Source organism: Rhodnius prolixus, unplaced genomic scaffold (assembly GCF_049639745.1).
Source record: "Rhodnius prolixus isolate KJV_2025 unplaced genomic scaffold, Rpr scaffold_15, whole genome shotgun sequence".
NCBI lineage: Eukaryota > Metazoa > Arthropoda > Insecta > Hemiptera > Reduviidae > Rhodnius > Rhodnius prolixus.
This window is the reverse complement of record NW_027411605.1, coordinates 5996335-6009412: the sequence shown is the minus strand read 5'-3', so window position 1 is coordinate 6009412 and position 13078 is coordinate 5996335. Positions and strand designations below refer to the sequence as shown.

Genomic DNA, 13078 nt, shown 5'->3' with positions numbered 1-13078 from the left:
AAATAAATAGATATCCAAATTTTGTACATAATTATTGCTGGATTTTTTTTTTAAATTTGCTTCAAATCTTTTGGTTATTTGTTATTTAGATTATAAGGGTTATTTGGTTTCTCCTGTGTTTTGTTTTTAACGGTTTTTGTTGTTTAAAGAAATTTCCCAATATTTATTGTATTTACTCTTTTGTTGTAATTATAGTCTATTGTATCTGTTCAATTGTACGAAAAATTCCCGTGTAAGTCCCGCTATATCTGTATTTATATACCTGCTTCTCCATTCCTGGCTCTTAGTTTCTGTAACTCAACCAACCCGCATAGCCACGTAAGTTTCAATAATTATAAAGAATTTATTGTATTTTACTGTTTATTTTTGTATTACTGATTTTTACTGTTTTTTCTATGTTACTGACTCTGTAAATTGTTTTGTATTTGTAATATCCAGGCCCTGAAGAGGACAATATATTTGTCGAAACGTGGGCAAAAAGACGAGTTGTTTTTTTTTGACCGATTCCTAGCAAATCTAGCATCTTAAACTACTAGCGATGTTATTTTTTTGAAGCTTGTTTGGGAAAATGAATGGAAATATTCTTTGTATTTCCAAGTACTGTTATAATTTTTGAAAATTGCATTGAATTGGGGGCATTTGTTCAACTTCACTTCCACAAATGCTTTGCATAATGTTGTAGACAGTGTGCTGATACTAAGCAAATAGTGTCTCTACCAGAGATGCTTACAATGAAGCTTTTTTTGGACTTTACATCAATCATTTGGGTTTGAATACTCCACAAGTTCCTATGTAAATCAATAAACCCGAGAAACTTGGCTTTTAATTTTGATTCCAAACTAGGATTTACTAAAATACTCCTCTTTTTTTGGTATATTCTTTTATAAATTGAAAACTTATCATTACTAAAGTAAGAAAAAACAGAATAAATAAACACAGAAGAATAAAAATATATATAAAATATTGCAAGTATTAAAAGCAATGTATATTATCTGAATATAAAAAATGTTTTCATACAATATGGCAAATAAATAAAAGAACTTTTGCTATCTAATATGGAGGGGGGGTGGAGGAGGAGAAAATTTGAATATAATATTATAAAAATAAAATAAATATTAAAATGTATGCAGGACATAACAAACTGTCAACAAAGTTTTTTTATCACTGTGTGTGAGATATAAAACTGCCTAAATATAGATAAATAAATAGTAAAATAAAATTTAAAGGCGGGCGGGCGCACGGTGTGAACTATTGGTAAATAGATATGGGATTGGAAAAAATCAAAATAATTGTTGTGAGTTATGTTATGACCAACTTGGACCACTCAGCAAGATACACTAGTTTTTAAGTTCGATTACTTGTAACTTGTTTCTGAAAACACTATTAAAATGTAGTTTTCTAAATATTTGTAATATCTTCGTTTGTAGAAATCTTTCTTAAGGTTAGTTTTACAACGATAAAATCATTCATTCAACTACTCATCATCACGTAATCAGATGCGGTGACCAGAAAGCGTTCATCAATATCGCGATCCACTCTGTCCTATTCCAGAGAATTATAAACACATTTTCAAGGTACAAATATCAAACCGTTCACTTGAAAATTTATTTTGACGGTATTATAGGATACGAATAGTTAGGGGACCCTGTAAACTTCAAATCAAAATAATCTCTCCAATAGGCTTACATTAAATTACATTTCGCCAAACTAGTAATCAAAGAAGATAAAGCACTTCTGAAGATAAATGATGTTAATAGCTAAAAGGGCTTTCGTTATAGGAGGAGTTTCGTCCTTTTTCTTGGTCCACAACATAACCCAATCTTTTATGATTTGTTTTTTAAAAAAAGAATTCTATATTATAGTCCAAAATTAAAGTAAGCTTCAAATAAAAATAAAGAAAAAAGAAAAAGATTAGTGAGCGAACATCTTTAGGGATCTAAGTAGAAAAACAATTATTAAAATTTCAAATGCAGTTTTTTTTTGAAAAAACAATAAATAATGAAAATATGATGAATTAAAAAACCAAGAGAGTAAAACTTAAGTTAAATTGGGATTTTGCAGGAATTCTGATTATTAAAAACAATTCCAATTAGAGAATACGAAAAAGGAATAGTATTTATTAGAATCTGCAGTGCGATTTATCAGTTTTAGACATATTTTTTGTTTTTCTGTTGGTGCAAAATTAAGCGCTCATAAGTTGTAAATAAGTCTTAAAACTGGGTAAAAATGATACAACTTTTTTTTTTTTTTTTTTTTTTGTAACGCAGTTAATTGCTTTTGTTTGTACTGTAAAAAGCTGGACATCAACTGGGCACAAAATAAATCGAATATTACACAAGCTGTTTAGCATGTGGCATAATAAGTAAGCACAATGAGCTTAAAAATTTGAAAATGAACTTACAGAATTGTATACGCCTTACAAAAAAAAAAAAAGCTAGAAGGAAACTCTTTTTATTCATTCTACCTCTCAGTTGCGATCAAGGAAATTCGAATTGGAAGATTTTTCTTTCTCTTAAAAAGTTCAGTTTTACTCGTTATAAATATTGTTTTATTTCTTAGGCGGAATACGTGGGGGACATTACAGGATATAGCAGCGTCCAAAAATTGCATTTATAGCAGCTCGTATCCAAATAGGATTGAATTTTGTCCGATTCATCCCAGTTAAATTAAAATTATTAAGGATAATGAAAAAAATCTGTCTTTTTTTTTTTTGTTTACACTTCACAAAAGATTCAGCCAGAATTATACGACTTATTGTTAATGTTTCGACTGATAATTTTTTTTTTTGTGACAAAATATTGCCAACTAAAGCGCGTAATCCCACTTTGACGGCTGCACTCTTTTCCTAAGGTTTCCCGAGGGAACTTGTGGTAATTTTAACTGGATGTTCAAGATAGAAATATCTTTACCACTTTTTCAAACTCATAGCTTGTATTTCTGGTGACTCGAATGCCTTTAATATTAGTTAAAAGAAAATAAAGTATACAAAGATACACAATTCTGTAAGTTGCTTTTTGTATAACTTCGCCCTGACATTTATTGTTTTTTTAAAGGCACACAAATTATTGCAGCTTAATAATAAATATTCAACACCACATATACAAATACAGCTTAACAGCAATTTTTCTTCATTTTTTTTAAAAAAGCTTCATTTTTATCTTTTTTTTTGTGCTTTGTGCTTCAAAATAAGCTATTTTATTGCCTTTTTGTTCGAAATATTTGTTTTGAAAATAAATTAAAAATAAAATAAAATAGATGTAGAAAAAAGATAAGGGTATCTATCTCATAATTATGGCTTAATATTACCTTATAAAAAATTGTAATTTGCGCTGTTCATGGATTCGTATAAAATTAAAGAGCTATAAGAAATATCAGCATAAATAATTAAGATTTTGTAGTGATTTTTAGTAAATAAATAAAAACCAAAGTGGCAGAATTAAAAAGCATTAGATAAATAAGAACAAAAAAATAAAAATTATCCACAGCTGACATAGAAAAACTGTGTACTTACCGATGCCATACTGTTTGGCAGGCGCTTGTAAACTGTCACCGTCTGGCAGAGATTTTCTCGGAGTTTTCACTTGATCTCGTACCTCTTTGTTCAGATCTGATACACTTTCTGATCGGCTAACACCGCCCAGGGTTAAACTTTCTAGACTGTTGTCGAACATCATTATCTGTAGTAAATAAATAATTTTGTAAAATACGTATAAACTGTTGAATAAGTCTCACAATAAGTATTTCTTACGTTTTAAACCTTAGCAGCCTTAAAATAATTCACGCTGAAGGATGCAATATCTGATCTGTATCTCGTTGGGCAAATACTCTTAAGAGCAGGCTACAGAGATTGCTAAGGGGTGGCTCACGTCAGGAAGAATGGAAATCTTCAATCTTATAACTCAGGATTGAGAGCTGAGCAAACGGAGCTATCTCACAATATGGGAAAGGCGTTGGAAAAAGAAAGGAATGAAATGACACCCAATGGGTGTCCTGGGTGGTGTCTCAACGCGATGATGATGGTAACCACTAGTTAGAGCAGCTTTTCCAACCTTATCTGTTTAATTTAATGAAGAACTCTGATGGGGGGGCCTCAAGATGAGAGCCTGCAAGTAAGATCTTTTTTTTTTTTCTTCCCTAAACAGCCAAGACCTCACTCAAACCAGTATGAAATCATGAATTTACCAGCCTTGAGGTGCCCGGCTTCGTTGGCTTTGTTCACCGTAGTAACTTTAAAAAAATAATAAATTTTTTCGCCTGCCTTTGCCCTAGGTTTCTGCCCTCTACTCCTGAGACTTATTAAAAATCGATTATTTAACGGCTGCACTTATAATGTACAAAAGAGCTCCCACGACAGCTCCCTGGTGATTGATAGTTTTACTAAGATTATTAGGGATTTCAAGACGGAGATGGCCGTGATCCCTCAGAAGGCCGTCACTAAAAAAAAGTCCCATTTCTAGAAAAAATAGAAACTTACATGAGAGAAGTTTGGCACGCTTGCTGTCTTGCGCATGGTCAAAGTGGTGTGGCCCTTGTGCTGTAGTATTTCCTTGACTGCCACTTTCTGTCTTAACCTTTCTAAGGTCAGAATGCCTTCAACAGCGCTAACTCCTTTTGTGTACGTTTCTAAATAATTGTTTTAAAAAAATTAAATAAAATACAAAAATCAAGATTATATTAATGCTATGGCGGCTAAAGCATCAAAAAATCTAGAGGATTTTTGGCAATACGTAGCACGCTTAAATTAGAAATGACGACACAACCCTTGTTTGGTTAAAAAGTTCATTTTCGACTTCTTTTCTGATTTTCTCTGCATCTTTAGTTTGGTTCAACTATTGAAATATTACTTCCTCTGATCGCCTTTTTTTAACCAAGAAGCGTCTAAAATATCTACGATATTGCATTTCAATTTGTAAAAAGCGTAACTTAATTATGATAGTTTTGGTTTTCGACCGTTGTTAATTAATAATTTTAGGAGTATTGATTGATATTGATTCGGTAAATCGTATTACCATAACGTAGGTGAAATGAAACAAAATTTGTGTTTGAATTTATTGATTGACCGCATCTCAAGACTCTCAAAATCATAACTTAATTATCCTACAAATGGAAATAGTGTTTGGAGATTCAAAAGTTTGTACAGATTGTTGAAGCTAATTTCGAGTCTTCACTCTATAAAAAAAAATATGTTGTATAAGTTCAAAAAAGGAAAACAATCTTACCAATATAGGATTCTCCTTCAGTCAACGCAGAATCTTCTACGGATGCAGCGATTTGTGCTAAAGACTCTCGTTCTTCTAATTCTTCGCTCGCCTGCAACAAGAACAATATTTTTCTTATATATTTCCAATATTGGTGACATCATTGGTTTTTTTTTTAAAGAAATTCGTCTAGCCCCGGTACTTTCCTAAAATAACTGCCTAAACACCAAAACTCGAGAAAATCATTAGATCTACCGTGATAAAAAAAAAAAAAAAACTAAGGATGGAACTGTCATTTCTTCATGTACGTTTCTAAATAAAATTTCAAGTTTAATCTTGAATAGTTTATTTTGTTCTCTATCTGCAACACACCACTAATCACACTTTCATACCCCAGATAAGAAAATTGGTGCCCTAAAAGTAATAGATATACCTTTGGAATGTTGGAGACAACTTCGTAGGTAACTCCTGTATTTGTCAGCCAATCAGAACGTACTATTCTTCTTCTAATTCTATCCGTTATGCTTTGCCTCTTATAAATATTCAGACATAATCTCTTTCTTAAGACCAGATCCATGGGTGCTGGATGTGATAATCTTACAGTTGTCTTCAATATTAGATAAACTCGTTCATTGCCTGTTTTACAAAAATCTGGTGTAAAAACAACATTCGACTTCATCTTAAAAACAATTCTTAAGGTACTATCATAAATTTTCTTCAAATTTCGTAACATTTTTTTTACTTCTAACATAATATTTTTGTAAAATGGCAAATTCGACGGAAATCTATCATTCTCTAACCTTCCTCAGAAATATCCTAAGATGAATTTATCTAAAGAAATCCGTTTCAAATAAAAGTTATACACATATATGAATATAATATGAATACGAAGTTAAGAAAAAGCTATAAAAGCAACTCTCAAGACAATTCCCAAAAAGTGAAAAGTGAAAAATCAGTTTTAACAGAACAAACGTTAGGCATAGTCAACGTTTTTCTTTTTCTTTTTTGTTCTTCAATCGCCCACTTCAGTATCTTTTAAAGATGGAATTTTCTTACCTCCATCACCACTAACTTAATTTAGCACAACTAGAAAGTAATCGCATCAGAGTTAAAAAATATCAGTTAAATTAATCTGTTTATTTAAAACTTTGCGTTATGTGTACAATTAAAATAAACTTTCATTTTGCTGGTGCATTTCTTTGAAAATTGAAACTTAATTATAAAAACTATAGTCTTATAAATTATTAATGAGATCCCTGTATCTGATGAATGAATACTTTATCGCGATCGTAAATAGATGAATGAATACATTATCGCGATCGTAAATAGATGAATGAATACTTTTTCACGATCGTAAATAGATGAATGAATACTTTATCGCGATCGTAAATAGATGAATGAATACTTTATCGCGATCGTAAATAGATAAATGAATACTTTATCGCGATCGTGAACAGATGAATGAATGCTTTATCGCGATCGTAAATAGATGAATGAATACTTTATCGCGAATACACAAAATAAATATATAATTAAGAAATATTTAATACTGACTATCGGTGACCCTGTTCAAATATGGTGAATCATGAACAGAACTGTCCCAAGCAGCTACAGCGCACACATCTTTAACACAATGCTTTATTATTGGCAAATTGTAGAAAAGATTGCCCAATTCTTTTGGTAATATAGAATTATGGCCAGCCACTGGTATAGTCTCTGCCGTGTTTTCGCTACCACTCCATTTACTTGTCGAAAGGTCGTCGGCTGTAAATAACAATTGAATAAATAAATAAAAAAGGATTTGAAATAATAATTTAAAAAAACAAAAAATCAGGCACTACAAACAACCACAAACTGCGAACCATTCAGATCGAGGAACAAGACTGGTATATGAGGTTCCATGCCAGACGGAGGATGCCAATCTGCCGGCGCTCCTGGTATTCCAGATCCTGACGCTGGAACCATTACTGCGTTTCTTTCTTCTGTCAGACTGACCCACTGTTCAACTAAACTCTGTTCCCGTTCAACGTCTCTTTCGCTTTTTCCTGGAAAGAAAAACTAGTAATTAATGAAGAGAGAAATTTTACTTAAAGGTGATTATTTCATTTATTTATTTTTCATTTTTGCTTAACATATAGATACATAAAAGTAAACTGAATTACTCTGTCCAAAGCCAATATATATTACATCCAATATACAAGATAAGATGAAAATTTTGCTCTTAAATAATAGTGGGGCTCACAATATTGGCACTTTGGAACCTGGATACTTAATAAGTAACAATAATGAGAATTTTCTAAACATTATGGAAGGAAACCAAAGATTAAGTACTGCCAACTGTAAATAAGATTATATTGAATTACCCTGTTTGTTGATTATACGTTGAATCTGTTGGTCCAGATAGTTTCTTCTTCTCATCAACGCTTCACTCCATTTCTCCCTTAACAAGGACAGATCTTCTTCCTGATAGGAATCTAACGGTTTTTGTAGTTTTGATCTAGAACAAAAATTTCTCGAAATCAATAAAGGAATAATATTGTACAATCAAACGTACCCAAGATGTTTATGTGAAAAAATGATTTTTTTTTTTTTAAATCGTAGCTTTACCTTGCTGACACACTGCCGACTGCAATATTGGTAATTTCTTCACAGATAATGGGCAACGTGCCAGACTGCTGGACAGGTGCCACCCGCACTTTTACCCGTCGCTGTTGGCCCTGTCTTAATTGATAAACACCGCCGGTCAGTACGTCTTGTCTTGATGTTACTTCCACGCCAGAATATTCGCCAGCTTCATTCAATTCTTGTATTTCTACCCAGAGTTCAATTTTACGGGTTAATTCACTCCATCTGTAAAGTAAAAATGCAGGTGATTAAGTTATTTAGAAGGAAGAAATTGTTACTAGATTAAGCGTAAAAGTGTAAAAATTTAGAGTGTTGGCGGTGATGTCATTCCTAGCTGTCGACATACTGCTATTAAACTGGGATTTCCCTAGGGAACACCGGTAGTTACCAAGGTATTGGAAGCAACATACCCTTCCTGGAATCCTCCAATTTGTTTTATCTTTTTCGGAATTCTATGTAGGGTAATGGAGGGAGCTGACATCAGGGAGTGGTTATCCCTAAACTCAGGCTCGCGCCGCTATTCCTAGAACTTCCATAGAGAAGCTGGGTATGTTGCTTTATCACACCTGTGATGCTATGGAGTGAGAGATCTCACCGTGAAAATTTCTGGGAGTTGCAACAGTTTTTTTAATTTTTATTTACTCCCTAAAAAAGTTAACATGTTTTTGGAAAATTTACCTATCAGCTAATGATCTGGCTTTAGCTAACTGATGCTGTTCAACTTCCCAACCTGGTTTTGTCCTGGTGAATCCTGCACTTCTGTGACCCCATACTTCTATGCTCAGTGCACCTTCTGTAAACGTCAAAAGAATATTATTAGAGAAATCAAACTTGATCCTACCATTCTTCATTATTGGAGATTTTTTTTGGAACATTATAAGAGGCCTTCAAAACTGGAAATCTCCAAATTGTAAATGCAAAGGATCGTGGTGGAGCTTCCCCCTTTACGAAGCGAAAAAATAAAAAATAAAATTTAAATCATCACGTCACTCACTCACCAGCACAATGCTCTATAAACTCTTCGGTAACGGCAAACGTAAACTCTTTGGTATGATCAAAAGTGAACGTCATAGAATCATTATTGGTACGTTTTTGTAGAAGTGTTGGATCTGGATTCATTTTCGGCGGTACAGCTATACTCTCTGGATGTGTCCAGAACGTGTACTGACAGAATACAAAATTTGACAAAGATGGTGGTAATCCGGACGCCTGTTTTATTGTTACCTACAAAATAAATACAATAATTACATTTAATAAATTATGAACTTAAAACATCATTACTATAAGCAAACTGTAGGACCAACACAAACGAAATAACTACCTTTATTGTAACCAAAGAAGGTGCCCCTTCGTTCTCGTCTCGACTGCTGTCGCTGGAACTTTCCGAAGCAGTCTCACACATCCTATCCTGAGGCAAAATACCGCTTATCCGGGTGATTTCCACCTATAAAAAGAAGTCTTATTTTCTTTCAACTTTTTACCGAAACTAATTTTTCCTTTCACTAAAGAGCCAGACACGATTAGGGATAAAAATACTTGTCATTAATGTTACGCTTTTCCATTTCGAACCTCCAATTTGGGTGGGTTTCCAATTTGTGGAAACGGATGAACTGATGAAGATTAGTATAATGATGACCAACCGACAGGACTCCTTGTGGCATTTCCTGAGTCCACTTACGCAAGTTATCTTACCTAGTTCTTAATTTCAATCATTGTACATTAAATGGAATTCACCTGTAATCTGCCAGCTACATCGCCTTGTTGGCTGATAATTGGTGTATGATAATCCAGAGTGACGTCATGACACAATACCTCCAGAAATACGTTGGCTACGCCAATTAGATTATGATTTTCTTGAGTTTCATAAAACGGATCAAAAGCTTTGGCTGGATTTTCTTCCTGTTCAAAAGAGAGAAAGATAGAGAAATAATTAATTTTTCGGCAATAAATAATCAGTATCCTGTTTTTAACTAATATTGCGATTTACAGAACATTTGTGAATATTTAAATAAATACTGGTAATTCCTAAGAAAATTCCTAGTAAAATGATAAATCCACTTCTTATTATGTCTTCCTCCTACTAACTACAAAGATTGTGTCAACTTTTCGGAGTTTCCATCAGTACCATAACTTTTAGGGCCCCCTCCAGAAAGAGTTATTTTAAATGTTACTGTGACAATTGAATTTTGGTGAGATTCAGTGGGAAGGAGCATCTCTGTAAACTCAATTTTCGGAAATCAACTAAACGATCGCCATACTTCCTTTTTTTATGAGGAGGAAGAAACCATTTTTCGAGTAAAATTGTAATAAAAGTTCCGGTAACATGGAAAAACTCACAGCAGTTATCCATTGGACATTTTCTTTCCTTTCTTCGTACATTTCCCTCATATCTACAATCTTATTTTCCAATTTATCCATGGACCAAACCTGACTGCCAACACCCTGGCGTTTTACTAAGATCGCTGGTTCACTCACGAATCTGCCCTTCTGAAAAAAAGAAAAAAGAAAGAAATAGTTTTTAACCACATTTTTAGACAAAATTTTTATTTGGAACAAATAAAATAATTTTGAATTCATTACTTTTCTATTTGGACTTAAATTTGCTGGTGGTATTTGTAAAGTTACACTGAATTTGGTTTTCTTATTCATTTCTTCGGCCAAAAAGTTCGCTTCTTGCACTAATACGTTTGCTCTTACTATATCTCCTTTTAATTTGACTAAACTTCTTCTGAACATATCATCCCTGTTACAAAGAAAATAAGGATTAAATAAATTAAATAGTTATAAATTAAGTCGACTAAATTATTACAAATTGTCTAGAGAAAGTGATCTCTTCCATGTTGCCCTAATAGACGAAATCACTAATTATTATCTAGCATTTCAGATCTAAGCAAAGAATACATTACATTTTTTTTGAATTAAGAATTATAATCTTATTTTATTTAAAAAAAGAACTTTGTGAAAATGATTAGACACCTAAAATGAAAACAATACTGTAAACTTTACTGATAACAGTCATACTGTAAACAATCCTTATCAGATAAAGTGATAACAGAGGGAAACAAATCCTCTTATTGGCCAAGAACAGCGCAACCTAGGGTTAACCTACAAATAGGACAAGTTCAATCAATAGCTACCTACCTTTCTTTGGCCCATTTCTCCACTCGCATCTGTGTGGTCGGTGTGCAGGGCGTCATCTTGCCAGTTCTAAACGTATCGAAGGGATAGTAAGGTGAATAAGGAGTTGAAGGTGACAATATGTTACGCAACTGTTGAAACTGCCTTTCGTATTCTTTTCGTTGTTTTTCCAGTGCAACTGAAAATAAAACGTTTATATCTGTTATTATTATTTACTTGGTAATTATTTTTAAGTTAGACGCAAAAAAATAAATCGGATGTGAAAATGCACACAATTTACATAATTTTATTTTTAACTTGAAATTTTGACTAAAAATTGACACAGAATATTATAAATGTTCAATGGAGTAAAATATTATGTTGAAGGAAAGGTTAAGTCACAGCTCCTATTGACCCACAATATTCTTTGAGAAAAAAATAGACTGAAACATAGGCGTTTCGTCCTCGTCCAAATGATTCCCTTTGGCAACTCCTAGAGAATTACAGGATACGTTCAGTAGACACACATCCTGTGTATTGATATTCTCCCTACTCTAAATTTTGTTAGACATTTCACGTTACCCAGGTGTTGGAACCGTACAGATAAAGAGGGAACTAGAAAAATGATTCAAATAAATGTAATGGAGTACATATATGTTTATGTTCTCGAAGGAATGTCAATGCTAATAAGCAATGAGAGATCGGGAATTATCAATTAGAAAAAACTTACGAATAGAATACTCAGGATAAGAGCAGGGTTACCATACTCAGGAAAAATTAATTTTCTATTTTCTCGTTTGGTCGAAACGAGAAGAAAAGCGGAGCAATTGTAAATCCTTGAGGGAGAGATGAAGAAAAGTTGAATTTTCCTCTCCAAATTTTTTAAGAGGGGAGAAAAAATTCACATTTGTACTTCTGGTCCATATTCTTTCCCTTACTGTCCGAATTTGGATTTCATTTAAACTTTGTCATTATTCTAAAAGTGAATTAGTGTAGAACCAAACACACATCACTCAAAATAGCACTTTAGAGAACCATAACCCCCCTCACTCAGAAGTGTTTTCCTGGGAAATTATTCCAAATTCTAAAGGAAATCATTGGGATCCATTTTCCAAGTGGGAAAATCATTTAGTACGTACTTTTCTGCTTAAGGGTTTTGATCGCTTATTTATAATTCGGGTTCCCTTCATGATTTTCTTGCGATTTTAGTTTTCGTCTTAATTGATTTGTACAGTATGCACCTATATATGCTTAGGCCATTTTCTAAAACCTCAAAACGTTATTCTGGGAGGAAAAAAATTGATATAATGGGATAATTCCTCTAAACAGCAGTGAGAAATAAGCTGAGGATATACAATGTTTGCTTACCTTGCTTATCTTCTTCGTGTTGCCTTTCGATTTTGGCAATAGCCGCTTGTAGCGGATCATTGCTCAACTCATTCAACATGAACTCTTCTCTAGCAAAATTATAATCTATAGTTTGTGCAGGTGTTTGCGGCTCTGATGAGGTCAGCGTGCCGGATGTGGCCAATTTTGGACAGTTCACTCTAAAGAAATGATGATTTCCCCACAATATTCTATCACCGTTGTGTAATAAAGTTTTCTCAATCACTGACGAACCGTTCACAAAACTTCTAGCATTCGCCAATGGTGTCATATAAAGTTTTTGTTCTTCTTCTATGGTTAAAATACAATGTTCCGGTTGGATACCGAGTCCAGATAGTTGGATATCCTGGTTAATTGAGGCTCCCCTCACACCCACCAATGTCCTCTCTTTTAGATAATAAACTAATAATTCATTCAAGGATGGATCTGCGTTTAAATTTACTAAATAGAATTTGTTTTTTTCTACTTTAATGCCAGAAGCTTGTACACTGATGCCCATATTCTCTAAAGCTTCTTGTCTTTCTTGTTGCAATTGTTCTGAAAATAAAAAAGAAAGCATTTAAGAAAGTTAAGATAAGCACAGAAAAATAAATAATTATTTCATCTAGCATTTACCTGTTTTTATCAATTTCTCCTCCCACGTTGTTGACATTTCTTTCATTAGCTTCTCACTTTCCGTCAGTTTCTCATGGATATCCAATGGCTGCAAACAGAATTTCATGTTAGACCAAAAATGTCCTTAAAAGAGAAAA

General features: G+C 33.1%; 1 protein-coding gene across 4 annotated transcripts in view; it reads right to left on the bottom strand.

The window, feature by feature from the left end:
• Khc-73 (Kinesin heavy chain 73) overlaps positions 1-13078 on the bottom strand; it is a 165130-nt gene that overhangs the window by 21489 nt on the left and 130563 nt on the right. For all 4 annotated transcript variants that reach the window (XM_074129514.1, XM_074129511.1, XM_074129512.1 and 1 more), the window contains exons 9-25: positions 12942-13029; positions 12309-12863; positions 10965-11139; positions 10404-10566; positions 10161-10310; positions 9558-9722; positions 9145-9267; positions 8822-9047; positions 8502-8616; positions 7806-8048; positions 7562-7695; positions 7061-7243; positions 6753-6962; positions 5632-5834; positions 5220-5310; positions 4475-4623; positions 3512-3677 (exon numbers count right to left, since the gene is read on the bottom strand). In XM_074129514.1, coding sequence (XP_073985615.1) covers positions 3512-3677; positions 4475-4623; positions 5220-5310; positions 5632-5834; positions 6753-6962; positions 7061-7243; positions 7562-7695; positions 7806-8048; positions 8502-8616; positions 8822-9047; positions 9145-9267; positions 9558-9722; positions 10161-10310; positions 10404-10566; positions 10965-11139; positions 12309-12863; positions 12942-13029 — 3139 coding nt within the window. The remainder of the gene's footprint in view (positions 1-3511; positions 3678-4474; positions 4624-5219; positions 5311-5631; positions 5835-6752; positions 6963-7060; positions 7244-7561; positions 7696-7805; positions 8049-8501; positions 8617-8821; positions 9048-9144; positions 9268-9557; positions 9723-10160; positions 10311-10403; positions 10567-10964; positions 11140-12308; positions 12864-12941; positions 13030-13078) is intronic.